This window comes from Prunus mume, linkage group LG5 (assembly GCF_029339155.1).
Source record: "Prunus mume cultivar Tortuosa linkage group LG5, ASM2933915v1, whole genome shotgun sequence".
Taxonomy (NCBI): Eukaryota; Viridiplantae; Streptophyta; class Magnoliopsida; order Rosales; family Rosaceae; genus Prunus; species Prunus mume.
Window position 1 is genome coordinate 9,483,276 of NC_142702.1, and position 22,076 is coordinate 9,505,351.

The window sequence follows — 22,076 nt, forward strand, 5'->3', positions numbered from 1 at the left end:
AGTCTGAAAATGTCTCCTCGTAGTCTATCCCATATCTCTGTGTGTACCCCTTCGCCACCAAACTAGCTTTATATCTTTCAACGGATCCATCTGCTTTGAGTTTCACAGTATAAATCTACCTGCATCCTATTGTCTTCTTTCCATGAGGTAAGGGCATGAGTTCCCACGTGACATTCTTTTGGAGAACTCGCATTTCTTCATTCATAGCTTCTTTCCATTTTGGGTCTTCTAGTGCTTTAGTAACATTGTTGGGGACAGATATGTCAGCCAACTGCTTCACATAGTGCACACGTGACTCTAATAATCTGCTGAGAGATGTATAATTATTGATAGGGTATTTCCCTTTGGCTTTAAGATCTACTTCATATTGTACTCGAGGTTTACCACGGTTCTTCATTTCTAGAAGCTGATATGTAGCCTCTGTGCCTTCTGAAATCAAATCATCATGGGATATATCATTAGTGTTATCGTTTCAGGAGAAGAGGTTACGAATGACTTCTCAACAGGTGATTAGTGCAGATCGAGCTGAAATGGGCAAAATCTCATAAACTGTTCAGCTTTCTCATCCCGATTTTGACAAAGATGGAGACAATCAAAGTTTTCCCTAGCAATTGGTCGTTGTCCTGGTAACGATCGTTTTGAAGCGGTTCTCTGTAGTTGAAGAACTAAGGGTAATCAATTGCTTTCCACTAGCGATCGGTCATTTTGATGCAGAGTGACGTCTTGGGGAAAAAATCGAGAATTGGAGCAGTGGTGGATTCTCGATTCTCCTCCTGGGCTGTTGAAAAATATAAGTAATGTTCCCGAAACACAACATCTATAAAGGTAAAGACCTTCTGACTAAGAGGATGATAACACCGGTATCCTTTTTTGATGAGGTGCATAGCCAATGAAAACACAGTTTTCGGCTAGGGGATTCAATTTGCTTCGTTGGTGATCTTGTAAGTGGACAAATACAACACAGCTGAAAATATGGGGTTCCAGGTTTAGGGTGGGAGGTGTTTGGATATGGTGGTGAAGTGTTTGAAGTGGTGTTTGGAAATTTAGGATACTAGAGGGAATCCCATTGATAAGGTATGCTGTAGAGGCGATAGCTTCGCCCCAAAAAGATCGTGGCATATTGGCACCAAAGAGAGAGGCACGAACGACTTCCAATAAGTGTCTGTTCTTTCTTTTAGCCACCTCATTCTGTTGGGGAGTGTAAGGGCATGAGCGTTGATGTGTAATGCCATGATCTTGTAAGACTAGTTAAGATCATGGTTGAGAAATTCTCTGCCATTGTCAGAACGAAGAACCTGAATTCTGGCATGAAACTAAGTCTCCACCATTTGATAAAACTGTTGAAACCTGGAACTGACTTTCCCTTTAGTTTTTAGAAAGGAAACCCACGTCATGCGTGTGCAATCATCTATAAACGTGACAAACCATCATGCCCCTGCCGGAGTGGCAATTTTCAGAATGAACAAGAGAAAACGGAATGAAACTCTTATTTGAATTTAATGGGAACGGGACACAATGGCTTTTAGCCAATTTACACGTATCACACTGGAGGCTTGAAACATCAAGATTGGAAAATAATGATGGAAACAATTTCTTAAGATAATCGAACGAGGCATGCCCAAGATGTTTATGCCATAACCAAATTTTGTCTCTCTCCCCCTCATAACGAGTTCCACTAGTTGTGAAAGCTTGACCAACCTTGACCTCACTATCCGGTGCCCAGTCCAAGTATTAGAGTTTGCCCCGCTGAGTACCACAACCAATTGTCTTTCGTGTGAGGATGTCCTGAAAAACACAATGATTCGGCCAAAATGTTACAGTACACCCCAAAGTAGTAGTAAGTTGTGCAACAGATAGCAAGTTATGGTCCAAAGATGGAACAAGTAATACAGAATCCGGATGTAGGGTAGTAGAGAGAGATAGAGAGCCCTCCCCAACCACAAGGCAGGGGGTACCATTTTAGCATTAGACATCACCGATGGAGTGAATGATTTGCTACTAATAAGTTTGCCAGTATCAAATGTCATGTGATCTGTAGCACTCGAGTCGATAATCCATGCGGATTTTTGAGAGGACGTATGAAAAGTAGAACCTTTGGTGGTGGCGATATAAGCATGAGGCCGGGTAGCAGGTCGCAGGATTGACCGCATGCTTCGTGAGTCTGCAATAAGGGGAGAATCGTAAGGGTTCCTGACATCGCAACAGAAGTAAGATGTAATATGAGAATGTGAGAAATTGTGATTGGAGGAATTTAATGTATGAATTTGATGTAGGAATTAGATTTGAGAGGTATGTGTATAAGATTTGAGAGTATGTGTTTAGGGATTTTGATAAGAGGATTTGAGGGATTTGGATTTGGGGAAAAATATGAGGAATTTGATTTAGGGTTTTGGATTTGAATATGAGAAATTTGAGATAAGGGTTTAGAGACAACCTAGGATCGATTGCTCTGATACCATGCTAAAATATGAATATGGTTTGAATACTTTGGGTTAGGTTTTATTCTTCTCCATAAGGAGGTATATATAGGAGTTTACATGATTGCTTTACAAGGAAATAGATACAGTAATCAATTAGGGTAGTATCTCCTAATTATAAAATGATTTGTCAACTATATAGAATAAGAAAGTAAATCCCTTAATTAATCAAGGAAATAAATCTCCTTGATTAATTAGGAGACTCACATCAACACATGTTCCTTTGGTACATGTAAGTATACTTAATTTCCACTTGCATTTAGTTATGTTTCTTTAGTTAGGAAATGATGGTGATTGTGATTAATTTTCTCCTTTTGGTATAGCCATTGAATTGACTAATTTGCGCCTGAAATTGAAGGGAAGCTATCCAATTGGGATGGTATTGGAGTGGAAGAGCCTCTGAAGTTTCTCTTCAGAAGACTTGCTAGGGGTTTATAAGCATCTATTACAAAAAGGGATCGACAGATTGATAGACCCACTGCAAGATTTATGTTAAGTATTCTTGTAAGGTTATATACTTGTTTTAAGATTGTTTAGAAGTGTTTTAGGGCAGAAGTTGTTAAGTTTCAGTTTTTTCAGAAAGTGTGATTGTGTTACCCACGTTGACTGTTAATTTTGCATAGGTTGTGGGCAGTTTTGAGGTATAATTACTTGGTTTTAAACTATACATATCTAGGATTGTAATTTGGTTGAAGTTTGAGCCAGCAGAACAAGAAGTGCAACCCAGCTGTCAGTCTTAAATCTTCAGCAAACCAAAAAGTAGGTAAACATTGTTCTCAATGCTTTCAAGCTTGTTCAAGTGCTTTGAATTTTGGATTGTCATATATGTTTTCATGAGTTAAATTTCCTTGCTTTCCATCAAAGCAATACTTTTTCCTTGCGTAGATGAATAACTTTGCAATGATCCATATCGTAATTGATATGTTTTTATGACACTAAGCGTGTGACTACTTAAAATATCATGTCTTTGTTACCACGATCTAAACTGACTCAAAGAACACCAAATACTGTGCCTTTAATGAGGCATTTGTGCTCATCCTTCCCTTTTCTTCTTTTGAAATGTATAAGAAAACGATAGGTAATTTTTGAAAATTAATTATGCATCATCATTTGCAAGAGGAGTCAAACTACAAATTTTGGTACTCTTATGTGTCTAGGAGTTAAAGTTGTTAATTTCTTGTTATTCCTGTCTTGTTTCTATCTGTCGGATACAATGTTTTCATGCTATGATTGATTTGCACATTTACGTTTTAAACTGCTTTTCTTGCTTCATTTGAGCATGCAGATGCTAGCATGGCTTGTTTTGTCAAAAGAGTTATTTTCTTCCCACAAATCTAATGTTCTCTATGCAGATTTATCACTCTGTTTTTTTGTTGGGTAAGCGTGTGAATATTTATTTGTATTTTAAATTATATTTTAGTCAATTGATATATGAAGAGGAGGAAGACGCAATTTTCATGTGATATATGTTGATCAAGGTAATATGGGTTGTCTTCTTTCTTATTGTGTACAGCATGTCTGAGGCAAAGGACAACTAATTTTAAATAGGTTGTTCATCAAATTCATTTAGTCATTTGATTTTGTCTTGATAACTCTTTAATCCATAAATTCATGTTTTCTTAGATTGGTATGATTTGGGTGGCTCCAACCGTGAAGGAAGTGCTAGGCTGGTAATGGGCATTACAAGGACCAAATTCGTTATAATTGAGACTTTATTACTAGATACCTTGTAATTTTTAGTATGTTTAATTTAATTTTAATTCATATAGTAATTGTAATAATATTTATAGACAACTTGAATGTTGTAATAATTGTAATATATTATTACATCGAATATACAATTTCCATTCTTTTTCATCAAGAAGGCTTATTTAATTTTTTTTTTTTCATTATTAGTATTTTGTTTCTTGACGGCTAAACTCTGTCAAGAAAAGAGAGATTACTTGACGGTTAAAAGCTGTCAAGGAGAACGATTAGTTGACGGTTAAAAGCCATCAAGCAGAATGATTACTGGACAGTTTAAAGGCATCAATAAATTGGGTACCCCTTTCCTGACAGTGGCATTGTTGACGTTTTCTGAGCCGTCAAGTATTATGTTTCCTGACACTTTTTAGCCGTCTCTAAATGGTGTTTTTCTTGTAGTGACAAACCCATAAATGCATAAGCAAAGAAGATTCTTACAAAGAAACACAAGTAAGGTCAAGAAATCCTAGATCTATTTAGGAAGATAAGCTGTACCTCTTTTGTGCAATCTTCTTCTCCAACTTAACAAAACTAGCAGCTTAGTCCTTCATGGCAATGACAACTCCTTCTTCGGCTCTTTTATCCTATGGCATTAGCTAACCAGCTCAAACTTAGACAGAAACCAAAATTTGGATTCAATGAAATGACCAATTTCTTCAAGAAACCATACTCTTGAATAAACTAATCTTGAATCTGACCTAGATGTATATGAGAATGTCTAGATGCATATTTCATATTTCAAAAGTAGTTTTCGAAAAATCAATTTAGAAAACTCATAGATGACAATGGTGGTTTTCTCTTGAGGAAGGAGAGATAGCAAAAGGATAGGAAAAACCTTTTCAAAACCTTACCTCAAATTTGACAGCTGCCAAATGAGGAATCATTTGGCTTTTACCCAAAAATTCATAGGTCAGAAAAGTACACATGGCAACTGAGAAAATTTGCAGAATAGGACAAAAAGGTTTGTTAGGATCCAGCTGGAAACAGTAAGCTGGAAATCCTACTAATGCAAAGGATGACTAGTCATACAAAAACAAGATGACTAGTCATAATCTTAAGAAATCTAATGAATACAACATGATGCAATGCACAAATTACCTTTGCCAATATGATTGATCTTCAATAAGATAGCAGCCATATAAGAACATTTAGAGAAACTATTCTTAATCTAAACTTGAGCTTGGGTGATTAGAATGTATGTCCTATTACAATATTGTCAAGGGAAGCCAAAAGAAAAACTCAAAATGCATACACTTAACAATTTGATTAATTCCTTATATGAACTCAATAGCAACTCAATGTACATTTTATTTATATCAACTAACCCCCCCTCCCCCCCAAAAAAAGTTGTGCTGTTGATTATATTCCTTCTTTTTCTTGCTCTGATTATGCACTATTGCATATAGCATATGCATACAACCCAGATGAGGATTATGCAGAGGTGTGTGCACATTTCGCATCTTTCCTAGAAATTGCAAGATCATTCAATACGATTTATGCTAAGGTTTGACCTGCTCTTTCCTTTCATATACTCTGCCTTTTGACAATCTGCTATCCCTTCAAATGTCATGCTTTTGCAGGAAATATGTTCCTGGACACACATGATGGAGGTACCCCAACTCCATGGTTTTCAGCTAGCGTTGCCAATTGCTTGTTAGACGCATTCTAAATGCCTAGTTAAATTATTTACCCTTTGTGTTGTAGGGGAAGGAATGTTGGGGTGGGGGAAAATAATTTTCTTTGTTTTGAAGTTGGAGGGAGGACATAGAAAAGAAAGTTGGCGCGGTACTTTTCCCTTGAGCTGGAAAAGCATTCCTCCTTAGCCCAGGAAAATATTTCTTCTTTTCCCTGAACTCGAGGGCCGCCTCTGAGAGACATTGTGTTGTGTTGTGTCTATGTAGCAATTGGATAGAAACGCTCAACTGTGTCACAATTAGTTTAAATTCTTTTAGAAGATGGAACATCCATTCTCTATATGTTTCCCATCCTCCCATGTTCTTCAACACAACAGTAGTAGAAAACCTACGCTAAAATTGTCCATTGAATTTTCTCTCATCCCATTTTCTCTCTCACTCTTCAACATGCACTACAAAAAAAAGTGTCACCAAATGTTCTCATCACCAAAAAAGGTCTTTTGGTGACTAAAGCCTTTAGTCACCCCAGCAAATGTCACCAAATGTCACCAAATAATGGTGACTGTTGCCATTTTTTATTTTTTATTTATTTTTATAGTGATGGTATTGCTTCCTAATGACCTTTTGTGTGTGTGTGTGTGTTTTTGCATGTGAGAGTGTGTGGTGTAGGTGCAATGGACAAGGGGCAAAGGGGTGTGGAGTTTCTAGGTCAGGTGAGGTTACTTGGGTATGGAGCATCAGTGCAAATGAATAAACTGTATAATGCTCCATTTTTAATAGTAATATTGGTATGACCATGAATTTCTAGTAAGGCATCTCTGTTTTCCTTGCATTTATTGTAATTCCTAGGGAACTTGAGGAATCTTAAAGACTCGCATGCAGCTCTTGCTGTTGGATCATCTTGTTGGCATAAGCCATAATTCAAGGATCACGTGATCCCTGATTTCCTGCTGTAATTCACCTTACCTAATTAGAATAATTACCTAGTTAGGATTCCTTGTAATTAGCTAATTACTTTTCCTAGTAGGAAAAGTCAACTTGTGGTTCTATATATATCCTCCTCTTGGAGGAATATAATATCAATCACAATTATTCAATCCTGTGTTTAGTTTGAGTTGGTATCATTGCCGGTTAATCACGGTCTCTCAAACAAAAATACAAACCTTACCCATCAGCATCCTCTGGTGCTAACTACAAAAAGAAAAAAAAAACCGAACTGCCGTAAAACAACGGTTAAGCCCTTGTCGTCACAAACCTAGTGCGGCAAAAGATTCCTACAACACCAACCATCCAAACTTTTTCTCTCTCTCCTCTGTGGCTTTTGAAGATACCCTAGACAACCCCATTGCAGCCGCAAAATCCAGTGCTTCAGAAACCCACAAAAATCTTGACATGGCGTAACTAATTGTTACAGTTTGCAATGATACTTCCGCTGCCCCATTCACGATATGGTTGAATGGAAAGAACTATAACACTTGGTCGAAGATGATGTTGCTTCATGTGTCAGGCCAGAGAAAAAGAGGTTATCTGATAGGGAAGGTGGCTCAAGTGGAGGAAGACGCTCCGGGCTTTGATTTGTGGTGTATTGATGACTCCATTTTTAAAGGATGGTTGATAAAAACCATGTAACCTGATTTGGTAGAATTGTTCTTAGATCTACCAACAGGTAAAGATGTCTAGGAAAGTACAGCCCAGATGTAATATGACCCGTATGATGAGTTGCAGATTTATGAATTATAGTGTAAAGCAACCTATATTGCTCAAGGAGGTCGTGATATTGCATCCTACTTTGCTAAGCTCAAGAGCGTTTGGTTGAAACTAAACCGTTGCCATCCAATCAACATGAATTGCCTTGACGATGTTAAGATTTGACAGGCTGAGATACAAAAAGACCGTATTTATGTTTTTCTTGTACGTCTAGGTGATGAGTTTGGTCAAATTAGAGGAGATTTGTTTGGCCGACCCTTCATGCCCCCCAAGTCCACTTGGTTGGCCAATCTTTGTCTTTGACCGAGGCTCAATAAACTTGACCATTAGTAATTGTGGTCTCATAATGTCGAGCTTTTCTCCTACACTCATGTCTACCATGATTGCACCTTGGGTCGTGCTTCGACCTTCTCTTTCACTAGATTATAGGTCATTCCATCCTATGATGGTTGCTTTGGGTTGGGCAATATTTCCATCCTCAACATTAACCACCTTTTGAGTTTCATCCTCTTGGGTGTCTTCGACCAATGTCAAGTTCTCGATAATAACGTAAATATTCAATTTTAAGGTCATTTCGTCCACATCTTTCTCACTCTTGTATTCTCTACCAATCTCATTTTCCTCTAGAGGAGTAGGTGGAATGGGTGGCCGAATTGCAACCATATGAGGATTTTCCTCTTCTGACTAAGAATCAAGGTTGGGGTTGAGAGTTTGATCCTCGACTCACTGACAAAGTTGAAATCAAATCTCAAGCAAACTTTGGACGAAAAGGTCCACTATGCCAAAAAAGGCCTTTAGCAATGGATAAAATCCGTTGCTTATTACCTATAAATACCGTAGTATCCAAGCATGTTGCCTATTACTATGTAATAGGCAACGAATGTTATCCATGACCTTTTTATAGTTATAGCATTGGATATTTGGTAAAATCCGATGTGTAAATGATTTCCGTGTGCCAAAAAAACGTTGACTTCTGACATCTAAACCTAAAACAACATCAGTGATTTTAAAAGGGAGAAGGCTAAAGAGATATTATAGCATTAGTGATATCTCCTATACTGATGCATATTATCAACTACAACATCACAGAAACAAATAGTGCTGTTGCGAATTATGTTATACGTCATCGCTTTTTCTATTTTGCAGATATGAAAAGCCTCCAATGATCTTACCTTGGTATTTATGTGTTCATAAGTGATGAAACTGTTTTTACATGTGAAAGAGGGAAGCATATTTTATTTTAAATTGTTGGTATTTACATTAAGGTTTCACGAGGTCAATGCTATTTTATTAATTTTATCATTTTCCTACTGATAAGTAATATGTTAATTATATATATATATATATGTGTGTGTGTGTGTGTGTGTGTATATATATTTATTATGCACGTGGGATAAATGAAAGATTATTCTAACATCAATAGCCCTTGATTGAGTTTCAACGGATGAATTGGAATTACTTATAAGTTTTATTGAAAGAACTATATATGGCTTGATCCCTTTGTAAGGGTACGTAAACAACCTAGAGTTACTAGGTGCAGCCACAGGATCAATTGTTGAAAATTTGTTCAGTTGGGTTTTATTGGAAACTGATTAAGTATTTACATTATTCTAAGGGTTGAGTTCAGTTTCAGAGGGTGGAATGTTTTATTTGATTTATGGAGGCTTGAGGCCATTCAAGTAATTCATCTGTTGCATGTTGAACGATTGGGAATTGTTTTTCAATGATAGTTGTATATTTATAGGTGGAAAGTTATTGGGAAACGAGCAATTTACAGGAGAGACTCTGTCGAATTTCCGGCAGAAGTCAAGCTTGAAAAAGAATTTTGAGACTGAGTTAGATGGGCATTTTGGTCAAGTGTGCCCGGTACCTGCATATCGAACACACACAGGGGCTTAGATTCCAAAGTAGAATTTGGGTCGGGTCCTGTCAGTTTATGCCCCTTACCACAGAGAAAACGAGCCATTAGGAGCAATGCTAGATATATGCCTTAGAAGCTAATATAAAAATGGATAATTCTAAGGAAATAATATTTATATATATATAATAATCAAAGGGGCAAGAACGTTGCTTTAGATACATAACGTACACAAAATAACAAGTCCATAGATTAAGATATAAATGGAAAGTGGTCTAAAGAACTTAGATGCACGAGACCTTTCCATACATATAAATATCGTATCCTAAAATGTTCATAGTCATAGGATCACCAATTGGACAATGGTGACCCGTAAAGACTGGTACACATTATGTCTGCTCCATTGGGAGGATGACTAGTCTCAAGTCATTCATATAGAGACACTGAGACAGATGCGTAGGTGCTCTATAGAAGATGGAGTCCACTGAACTCAATCAACTTTGGAATTCTTGTATGGAAGTCTTACTCACAAATGTCAAACAAAGAATTCTAAGTTATGATAATGCAAGTTAAACCTTAGACCTGAGACATCACAGTTGTCTTGTATATATGTTGTTTCTCGCATCATACAGTCATATCAAAATAATGTGACTTAAAGGTGTTCCTCAGGATTCTCAGCATGTACATAAAGACAGGTGAATGTACGACAAGGAATCTCTGCTCTTAGTAAGAAGAGAGAATACTACAAAGATATGATTCGTGAATCTTTGGCCAAAGTATCGGATGGAAATTGAAACAAGAACGTTTGCAATTTCATCAAATTGAATCATATAATCTATAGATGTCATATTAGGGATTTTGACAAAAGTTTACCAGATCCCGAGAATATGACATAGAGTATTGAATTAGAGTGATCGAATTGCATTGAAATCACAAACTGACTAGGTTCTCTAAATGAATTCTTTTTAGCTTGGGTAGCCATGACATACTGCTAGGTGTCACTCATGGCTTGTGGAAGCCTTGTAAGGACTAATTATAATTAGCCTGCACCAATAAGGAGAATTGTATGGAGGGATAGAATTCACACTTGATTCAGAGTGAATCATTCATACCCACTGCCTCACTAATTAAAACCTATAAGATCACACATCGAAAAGGAATTGATTGGGAAAGAGAATGAATGATTTTGTGACTTGGTAAAAGTCAATGTGAAAGTCAAAGGTCAAAGTCACTGCAGCAGTGGAAGTGCTCTTAAAACTACGGGCAGTGCAAAAGTTGGACTTTCATGAATAAGAAAATAATTTAATATCTTCTACTCCATCTTTCTAACTTTCTTTTTCTTCATTCTTTCTCTCTCTTTGAAAAATATATCAATCTCCTTCTAAAACATGGTAAGAGCATCTACAATGGGGAGGTGTAAATTCAGAGGTGTAAAGCCACGTTTACATCTCCTTTACACCTCCAGGAGATGCATATTGAAAGATGTAAAATATTAATTCATTTTTTGTATTCAATTTTTTTATGTTAATTTTTTGTGTTAATTTTTTGTGTGTTGGGTTTAATTATTTTTTCTAAACAAATCAATGTAAATTTTTATAAATTCTGATAAGATATAATTTCATTCAATATGATGTAAATAAAATTAATCTGAACCATCGGCTTTGATATGAATTTATTCTTCACCATTAATTAGTGTAGTTGTTAGTTTCATATTTCAATTTGAATGAAATCTGGCCATACATTAGAGAGTTTTTGGAGAATAACTTAGTACATTTGCATCATTTTTAATAACTTCCCTGTATTAATAAATCTCAACCACGCCCTAGACCCATCATTTTAATAATTTCCCCATCTTTTAGGTAGATTTCCTCTCTCCTCTCTCTTGGCTTTTCTGCTACGAGACCCACTTGGCTGGGTATAAAATTAAGAGATATTTATTCATATATCCATTCTTAGCACTAAAACTATAAATAAACCCTGCACCATTTAATTTCTACAAACAAACCTAAAAAATAACAGCTGGCCCTATTGAATTTAATTTTAATTATTAAATTACTTTGATGCCCCCATTGAGTGTTTTGGGCTTTTTTTATGAGGTTTTTGGGTTGGGTTTGTTTTAAGAAATCAATGGCAGTTTTGTAATTTAAAAGAAGTTATAAGCCTTTTTGTTATATTGTAAATGAGCTTTGGGTGTATTTCTAAAGTCCATTTCATATAAGGTTTTAAAATAATAATAATAATAATAATAATAATTTGGGCTCCTATATTGGGTATTTTAGTGAATCTCCCTAAAATTAAATGTACGTTTGCATCTTTTTCCCATCTCATGAATGTGATGTACATTTACAACCGTATATACCTCCCCATTGCAGGACATTCCGGCAACCAAATGTATTATTTGACATACACCTCCATATACACCTTACCATTGTGGATACTCTAAGAAAACTCATCATGCCATCCATGAACAGTTCGAGGTAAAGGCTAAACTAAAGATGAAATGTCTTGCTTGGTTATGTGAAAAAACAAAAAAACAACTGAAGGATTCATGCGTCCCGTGATTATTCCCATGGGTTTTGACTCAAAAGCAAAAGTGTGGTGTCCCAATTTCATGGCCGGAGAATGATTTTGGAGAAAGAAAAAAATGTCAGAAAGATGGTATCGCAAATACAAGAAACTATTAAATTATTTTTTATTCATTAAAGTCTAACTTTTGTGTCCATGGTTTTGAAGGGGCATCAGTAAAAGTTATTAGTTTAAGGCTTATTTTTTGTTATACTCCCGAAAGTGGATTTCAATCTCACTTTGCCCCCTGAAATTCATTTCGTCTCATTTTACCCTAAATTTCACACAAACTTGTCTCACTTCACCCCTTTTTCCTAAAATATTAATTAAAAATTTCAATTTCAATTTTAAAACTTAAAATTCATAAATAAAAAATTGTAAACAAAATTAATATTTTAGAAAAAAAATAAGATTAAAACAAAACAAAAACTACATCCTTACCCCTACCCCTCCACCTCCCCATCTGTCTCCTCCTACCCCTCCTTCTCTGGCCCCATCCTCCACTTCTCTCTTTCTATGTTACCCACAACCCAAACCTCAGCCTCGCATTCCCTGCCCACTCTATGCCTCTCTCTCTCTCTCTCTCTCTCTCTCTCTCTCTCTCTCCGCTCCTAAAAATCTTAGTCAAGTCTCATTTTCCTTAGAAGTAAAGGGAGACGAATCCCTAAAAATCAAAATTTTAGTAAAAATTGACCTAACTACCGTATTTCTAGCTTAGAGAAAATCAAGATTTTGTTTTTATTTTTTGTGTTATTTTGAGAAAAATGATTCCTTGTATTGAAGAAAGGGAAAAATAGCTTAGAACTCAAAATTACAAAAAAAAAATTAAATAAATAATAATAATAAAATTTTTTTTTTTAAAAAAGGGACAAAGAATCAAAAGAGAGGCACCTAGTGGCAATGGGAGTGGCAAATTTTTGTTTTGTTTTAATCTTATTTTTTCCAAAATATTAATTTTCTTTACAATTCTTTTATGGATTTTAAGTTTTAAAATTTCAATTTCAATTTTTAATTAAATTTTTATAATAAAAAAAGGGGTAAAATGAGACAAGTTTGTGTGAAATATAGGGTAAAGAGAGACAAAATGTGTTTTAGGGAGCAAAATGAGACTTGAATACACTTTCAGGGGGTATATCAAAAGATAAGCGTTTAATAATATAAGAAATATGTTGTACCGTTAGATGCCAGCTTTGATGTTTGCACTTTAATTAAAATCCAATCATCCTGATGTGAGCAATACTATATATATACCTAGTTACTAGGTATATATGAGATTATGTATCTCATTAGTAGATAAGTATAGAATAATATACCTAATTATTAGGAAAATATGAAATAATATACGTGACTATTAAGTAATATGAGATAATGTATCTGACATATAGGTATTATTTTTGTTTATATCATATCTGACCAAGTAACTATAAGCAAATCTGAGCAAAGCGAAGAGTCTCACATTGGAATATTACAAGATGTGTAGACTCCCCTCATCTACGGAAAGGCTATAACGAGGGTTTAAAGTGAGGAGGTTATTTGAGGAGGTCAAATATCACCATCAACAAATGTAAAGAAATTATGGAACTTAAATATTTTAAATGTTTTGACGGTCGGATCGGTCTCCTCAAATAACCTCCTCACTTTAACTCCTCATTGTAGAAGCCTCCCTCATCTATAAAAGGAGACCACTCTCCACTTAGGAATGGATCTCTGGGCTGGGCTTTATCTTTAGTCATGGGTTTCTCCCTTCTTCTCTTAATATTTGGGGCCCAACCCGTTGTACAAATGTAAATACACATTATTATGAGAATGAGAATATACTTCTCCGTGGACGTAGCCCATTCATTAAGGGTGAACTATGTATATCTTGTCTTCTGTATATTTATCGCTTGCCCCAATCCTCACACACTTGTTGAAGGTCTTCCCCTTCACCCATCATTCATCTCACCTTATCACTAAGTTGGGCTAAAAAATGCCGAACCATTTTTGAGCATCAACAATTTTCAATTTACATGATGAACAGGTGGTATGCGATATTTCATCATTACAACCAACAAGCCATAATGAAGGCAACAACAAAGACATAGGGAAAATGACGAAAATTAGAAGATAATTGTCCATGCAGAAATAAGCGAATCCAAAATGATGTGGGGAAGAAAGCTATAACAGCCTATGTTAGTGGTTAATTGCATTGGTAAAGGTGGGAAAGAACATTAGACCGTATGAACTTCAAGCAAGAAAAACATGAAAAGGAAAAGTGAACTCAACGGAAAAAAATAAAATAAATCAAACCTAATAACAAATAAAAACAATGTTAGCATATGAGTGAGGAATTGTATTATCAAAGAAGAAAACAAACAAACAAAATTAATTGACACCAAAATAATGTACCTTGTGTACAGGTTACAATCTTAATAACCCAAAGCCAATAAAAGGCCAACGAGTTTTTTGGGTTAAAGAAAAAAAAAGGGACAACTTTATGTAGGCCTCCTCTTAATTCAAAACGATCATAGAATGCTATTAATTTGATCATGAATGCAATTAATTGAATGGAAAAACTAAAAAAAGAAACAAACAATGAATTATACAAAATCATTATAGTCATAAGCAATTCTTTCTCGTTTTCAACCAAAAGGGTAATATGGGAACAAAATAATAATAATTTCTAGTCAACCTACTACAAAAGGAATGTAATCGTATGTGGCAAAGTAGTAAGTGTAAGTGTACATATTTTCAATTTCAACAATTAAGTACTCGTATTTAAAAAAAATATTAAAATGTGGTTCTTCCCTGAGGTTGAAGACGAGGGAATCTGTTAATACAAATTTATAAATAAACTCAATCCTAGACATGTATTTATAAAAAAAACCCAAACACTATTTAAACATAGAAACACACTCAAAATCAACCATAAAGTCAACTTTTTGGGTGTGTTTATAAATGGGTTTTGAGTGTGTATAATGATGGGTTTTGGGTGTGTTTATATGTTTAAATAGTGCTTGGGTTTTTTTATAATTTCAACCCTCATTTTGGGTGTTTTAGTGAAACTCCCATCTGTTAATTGATGGCATGGAAGACATGGAGCTTTTATTTTTTTAATGCAAATAAAATATTGATAACAAATTTAATTATTAAATATGACAAATGAAAAAAAATTAAAGAATTTAGCTATTTACATACCACCCAAACTTTGCTTTTGGTGCTAATCTCACCAGTCTGATTTCTCATACGCCAAAAGGCTACTGAGAATAGCATATCACTATTGCCGAATTTTTTCTTTTTAATAATAGGACCCATGTGATAGGGGGGACATATTGGCCCGAAATTTAGATAGGGCAGCCCGACCCAACCCATTTTACATGCTTATAATGGATAGATGGAAAGTATCGGATCAATGATATTTTTGCGAAAAATCAACCAATAACCTGAAAAAGAGCATGATAAAATAGGTGGTATAACGTCAACATATATATATATATATATATACATATATATATATACACACACATATATATATATATATATTAGGGGAGGGAAGAATCAAACCTGGACTTTGGGTGCATAGGTAAATATTCTTAACAAATTGAGCTACAAGTTCTTTACTATTGCCAACATATAGCATTATATAAAATAAAAAATAAACTCCCCAATCTTTAAAAAAACAAATCTCCAATAATTTGGAAATTTAATACTATGCAGCGAAAAGCTCAATGGCAATCTCTGTGTTCGAGAGGAGAGAGGTCATCAACAGAATGGAGCAAGGGGACCATGAATAATTCTTCTGAAGCTGAGAAGCAAAATGGGTGTGCATCATATGATCAATTTTTACGACAGCAGCAATGCAAACAGACCAGGAAATCAGGACTGAACAAACGAGGGAAAGGATGAGGGTTAGAAGACTAACAGAAATCTGGGATAAACAATAACAATCATTGCGCAATTATATACGTAGAAAATAAGAAATCATCTTATGTCTTATCAATCTGTTTTTTTTTCTTGCACTAAAATAGATTCAATGGCTGAAGTTACATTCGTTTATCCATTCTTCTGAGAAGGAGACAACCGATGTTTTGACCACTCTTCCAGAGCCCTGCGGTGTAGAGCATTCATCCTTATGTAAGGACGCTTTTCTCGAATTAATTTCTCAGCGTTTTTCCAATCCTCTGCCACCCCAAGAGCAACTAATAGTGCACACATTACAGCCACACTTCTTCCATGACCTAAAACAGACAACATAAAAGAGAATTGCTAATTACAACTCACTACCATCAGCCATCAAACATCGTTTAAGAGAAAGCAAACACATAAGAATTTGTTATGAGAAATATAAATGATTCTCCAAGAAAAGAATCTTCAAACTCCACCACTTGGAGAATGGGTGTTTGCATAAATTTTACTAGGGTTCCATTTGGATTTGTGTATTTAAATCAAAGGACTTAGATATAACAATTAACTTTAAAGCATTTGCATAAAATATTATAAGAACATAAAAAGACAGTTTTGATACTGTTAGTTACGGATGGACAAGAAAAATTCAAAATGATTTCAGTTCATGTGGGGGAAATGGATTTAGATTGATTGGAATCCAGAAAAACCAATCCAGTTTGCAGAATTTCTTTTTCTTATTGATTCCTTAGGGAACATGGAAGCGTCCTGACTGCAAAAAACTCTATAACCAGACAGTTAGGGATTACAGTCTAAAGGATTATATGTAGGGAAGAGCCCTCAAAATCACCCCAAATCTCCAACCTCGGCATCTTTAGCATGTTTGGCAATGGCTGATCCAAATACTAGAAATCTGGGAAGCTCCATCTTGTTCGAGTTTTTCTAGCCAAATCATTCTCAAATCTCAGTCTAATTGCATCATTTCCAGTATTACTATACTAGAATAACCAGGTTATATAACCCATATCTTAATGAAACAAGACCTCACCAAGAAGCTGAAAAAATAAAAAGCTGTTCGTGTGTTTGTTAGTGTGTTTACAAGCTAAAAATTTGAATAGTCCTCTGCCCATATCAGGGTATATTCAATTCATTATACTCACAATTACATGCTTAAGAGTACAAAAATTACATTTAATAAGTGTGTGTGTGAGATGTACTGATGCAGGAGCATCTACAAGGCTCTTTAAAAGTACTTGGGCCTTTAGTCAATTGGGCTAGGGTTCTGGTTTCTTCTTTTGTTCTCCTATTCTAACTAGGATTTGGCTTAATTTCCTGTTTAGGTTTTTAATTTCCTATGTTAATTAGGTTTTATGTATTCTAGTATAAATAGGCTATTAAGAGACTCTTGTATTCAGTTTTTGTTGATGAATATAATTTCAGACTTAAGTCTATAGAGTTTCTAATGGGAGTTTTCCCTAGAACTCAATTATCTTTGTTCCTTCTTCTATTTCATTGCTTTATCCTTCTATTCCCTGTATTTTGGGTATGTTTGGGTCGCTGACCAGCAGCTTATAGCAGCTGCCCTGCATCATGTACTGCAGAACCAAAAGTTGTGGCAACATTTTTTCTGAAAAGAAATGACTGGGCAAGGTCGTATCTCTCTTCAAAGAGTGACAGTCACAATAGTTTCAAGGGAAATTAGAATTTAAAAAGTATACGATATGATATGCCCCTTAAGTTTTCTTTTTTACATTTTTTTAAAAAAGATAATACATAAGTTCATAGTGCCGAGCATTTCAAAGATGTATCGAGAACCCAAAGCAGTGTGAATCATTTCACCCTCTTTTTGAACAGGGGCGGATTATAACACTTCTGTTGTATAAATATTTTCATTTTATGTTGCATGAACAGTTCAAGGGAATTTAAATTTCACATAGCTGGTACAGAGGTGGAACTTACGCTATTAGAATGCCATCGGGTTTGGGGAGGGAAGTGAGGAAGTGGTAAACAATGGAGGATAGAGTTTTTTTAGTTTTTTCTTCTTTCTTTGGGCAAAGAAACATAATTTTATTAAAGAAGGAAAGATAATTACAAAGAGGTAACAGAAGGAGGTTGCTTAGGTTGGAAACTTAGTGGCTTGAGTTTGGATAGGTAGAATGAGGTACCAGAGGGAGCAAGGAGCAAGGAGCAAGAAGAGGGCTTCTAGCTCAACGACAGTAATAAGGGTGCTAATTAGAAACTTTATCGTGGTATGAGAGCAGGAGATCCTGAGTCTGAATCCCTGCAATTGCATCGTTCCTATATAAGTTTGAGTCCGCATAGTGTTCTCAGACTGTGGAGACAGACCTATATGTGAGGAGAATATAGAAGCTTAAGCTTTTTGGTAAAGTGGTAAACCAACAAACTTTGTCAATGCTGTTACAAATGTTTTGTATTAGGTGCAAGTTTCCAACCTCAGTAACCTTCCATGGAAATTAAGGAATATCAGATAAAGCTGTCGAGGAGAGGAAGTCTGGGGGTTCAGGATAATATGCCTAATAAAGTTCAGATGATTAAACAAAGCCCTGGTAAGTTCTCTACGAATGTCCTTCCAATTCTATGGAGGAAGAGATTGCTAGGAAAGGGCACGAACCATCAAACATAGTTTTGGGTGAGGGGCTGTGTCCTTTGGCAGTGGAAGAAGATACCAACAGAAACAATTTACCAAATTGGAAGGTTAAGACGCAGGGCCATTCTTTTCTCATGATAATCAACACTAATATGGACCTAAACAATGAGGACTATGATTATGAGGGCCCCACTAGGAAATATGCCATGATTGAAGCATAAGATTCCTTGTCTTTACCCTGTTGGCTTTCCTTTGTTTTTGTTTTCTTCTTCAGGAACAAAGTTTGCAGGAATGTGCAGGGTGCTGTGCAGGCAGTAAATGCTCCTGGCCTCTGGTAGAGAGGTGATCAAGTACTATGAAATGGAGGTGTTTGCTATTTTTGAAACTTGGATAAGTAAGGATAAAACTGGTACAACGATCAACAAGTTGGAATTTCCCAAAGATCAAGCAAAGGATGCCAGTGGTTTTGCAAGAGGTATTTGGATATTATGGGAAGTCAGAAGAGTATCTACTAAGATCATGACTACTAATGAACATGTCGTCACAGCAAGCACTGCTTCCGCAGTGGTAAGAACTGGCTTTTTGTGTTGCACATGATAGCCCTGGCCTACTCAAAGAACTGGGTTGTGGAAGTTCCTTGTTGAGGCTTCTGAGAGCCATTCATTGTTTTAGGTGCTGGCTGGATACTTTTAATGGAATTCATTTTAGCAGTGAGAACAATAGGGTGTGTCCGCAAGCACAATGAAAGGTTTTAGGCAATGGATTAGCCTATCATTAATTTGGATTCACAGGACCCAAGTTCAGAAGGTCCAAAGGCTGAGAAACTGGAAGAGTTGTACGGTGATGATTGATACAGGGTGGAAGAGTTGTTACGGAGATGGGTATGCAATGGGGTTTATATCAGACATTGTCAGAACCTGTTCAAAACTATGTCTAATTATTGTCCTCCTATGTCTCTCTTAGAGTCAGATAAGATTCCTAATTATTTTAGGTTTTAGCTACTTGAATGAAACATGAGAACCTTGGTATATTGGTGGATGACTGCTGTCCTAAGTGTCGGGATGTTGGGCTCAATGAAGCTTAAGAGTCCATTGAGAAAGAGGTGTTGAGTAATTTGTCTCACAAAAAGAGAAGGTTGTGAAGGAATTCAAAAAGCTTTGTACATAAACTATTCCCGTTCCTTATCTTGCAGGAGCAGCGGTTGATCAGAAGGCAAGAAATTCTTGGCTGAATGAAGGTGACTGAAACAATAAGACAGTGTCCTCAGGGCTTAATTCTCAGGCCAACTTATATGTGCATTGCAACACAAATACCCCTTCTGAACTATATAGGTATCTAAAACCAAAATACCAGACACTTCTTATATAATATATCTAAAGCAAGAAGAGCTCAGAATGAATTAGAATTATCAAATATGCATTGCAACAACAAGTTGCTCTCATCATCAGCATGATATATTAACAAAAATGAACTCATTTTGCAGCATACCGTATGCACAGTGGACCAAAACAGGCCTTTTCTGGTCCCTCTTTCGACAAGCCCATTTGACAGCGGATTCAATGGCGGCTGGCTGAGGAGCCCTAGTGTCCCATGTCGGGACACACAAATAAGAATGCCCTGAAAACTCCGGCCTTCTTGGCAACTCACAGGTGCAATCAACAATGGCAGGGTCATCTGGTGGCAGTTTATCAGGGGAAGAAGGCCATCCACCGACATACAATCCCTCGCAGATTTCACTATAAGGAGCCTCTCCACTGAGCAATCTTCGCAATGCCGAGAAGAATCGGACAAAATACAAATAGGGGCTGAACATAATGATTGACCAAATTGGGAAACTCCCATCTGGGTTCTTGCCCAACAGCATGGGAAGGTCTATGGCTGGGTGAGAAGCTAAGGAAACCAACATGGATACCAAAGAGGCATACAAAAATGGAATTGATAGCAGAGTGAAACCTAACCTTCTCAGGTTTGCGAAGAAGAAGAAGAGCACTGCTGCTTTCAACCCTATCAGAACTGATAGGCCGACACCCATCTTTGTTCTACCCAAAACTCACCCCAACACTGTTTCTTGGTTTTTTTTTCTTAAGAAATTGTGTCAAAGCCCAGAAAACGAAAATCAGAAATTAAGAAACACACACCAAGATCCTCAGAGAGAATGAATGAACCCAGTTTGGGAAAGGACTAGACCTGGCAATATTGCATACGACCCGTTAACACGACACGAATTCGCACGAAATTATCAGTATTTGGGTTGAAATGGGTTGGGTTAATGGGCCGAATTAATTATCCGCGTTAACGGCCGCCGGCCAATTCGCGAATATTCGCATCGACCCGTTAAGGAGGGTAATTTGGTAGTTTTTGCAAAATATTTTTTCTTTTCTTTTCTTCTTCCCCTTTTCCTCTTTAGTTTCCTTCTTTCTGTGTCTGTTTCTTCTTTCTTTTTTGTCTTTTTCCTCTTTACCCTTTTCCTTTTCTTCTTCCTCCCGATCTTCTCTTATTCTCTTCTTCTTTGCTTCTTTGCTTCTTTGCTCTTTTTTGGTCAAGATTCTCTTATGCTCTTCTTCTCTCCACTCAATAGACTTCGGCAGCCCATCCATCACCGATCAAGAAGGAGGTTGTTGGTTTTGGTTCTCTCAGTCAATTTTGAATTTTCTTTCTTCCTCAGTTTATGTAGTTGTTGAGTTTTTAATATATCTGTGTGAGAGAGATATACTATTTTGGGGTGAGAAGACTGAAATAAAGAGGGAAAGAGGGAAGAAAAATTAGGGTTGGGGTTTGAGGGAAAAAAGACAGAAGGTGTGTTAGGTAGAGAAGCTGTGATAGTTTTTTTTTTTTTTTTTTGGTTTATTCTTAGGGTTAGCAGTGCGTATCGGATATTCGCGAATCGTGTTTGGGTCTAGTATTTGTCACCCGTTAACTTAATCGTGTCGTGTTAACCCGTTAACTTAATGGGTTGACACGAACACGACCGAAACCCGTTAATACGACCCGTTTGCCAGGTCTAGAAAGGACCAATAAAACATCTTTCTTTTTTTTTAAGTACAAATTACATAAAATCCCCTAAACTATAGGGTCATTTTTAAGTTCATATCTAATTTTAGAAATATTTATAAGTACATACCCAAACTCTCAGAAACCCTACAAATTGCCCCCCTCCGTTACCTAAACCGCTAGTGAGTTTGTTAAATGTTGATGTGTCAAAAGTGGGACCCATTTTTTAACGACGTGGACTTCCACGAGGACAAAAAATTAATAATAAATTATTTTACTATTTAAATTATTTTAAAATCATTTTAAAAAATCTCTGTCTCTCTCTCTCTCTCTCTCTGTGAACCCAGAACTATCCCACTGCAACGAACCTGAACTCTCTCTTAGAACCTAGAAACATCCCACTGCAACGGCCGAACTTTCTCTCGAACCCGTAACCATCCTAGCCTGCAACAAACCCAGAACCATCCTAGCCATAACCCCACCCCCATCTCCAACCATCATCGTCGCAACTCACGAACCCACCCTGTTGCAACCCCAACCACCCCACAATCCATGAACCCGGCCTTGCTGCAACTCACGAACCCAACCCCTCGGCAACCCCAACCACACCG

At 36.4% G+C, this 22,076-nt stretch overlaps 1 protein-coding gene across 2 annotated transcripts; it reads right to left on the reverse strand.

The window, feature by feature from the left end:
* Positions 1 to 15,524: 15,524 nt before the first annotated feature.
* LOC103331014 (uncharacterized) lies at positions 15,525 to 20,723 on the reverse strand. 2 transcript variants are annotated; one of them, XM_016794391.2, is made up of 3 exons: positions 19,963 to 20,723; positions 16,011 to 16,201; positions 15,525 to 15,845 (listed from the first exon to the last, which is right to left on the reverse strand). In XM_016794391.2, exons 1-2 carry the CDS (start codon positions 20,504 to 20,506, stop codon positions 16,017 to 16,019), a joined length of 729 nt encoding a protein of 242 aa, XP_016649877.2. In that variant the 5' UTR covers positions 20,507 to 20,723; the 3' UTR covers positions 15,525 to 15,845; positions 16,011 to 16,016. The 2 variants fall into 2 exon arrangements, with proteins under 2 accessions (XP_016649877.2, XP_008231842.2); XM_008233620.3 differs by lacking the exon at positions 15,525 to 15,845 and having other exon boundaries at positions 15,898 to 16,201.
* Between the last annotated feature and the right edge of the window lie 1,353 nt (positions 20,724 to 22,076).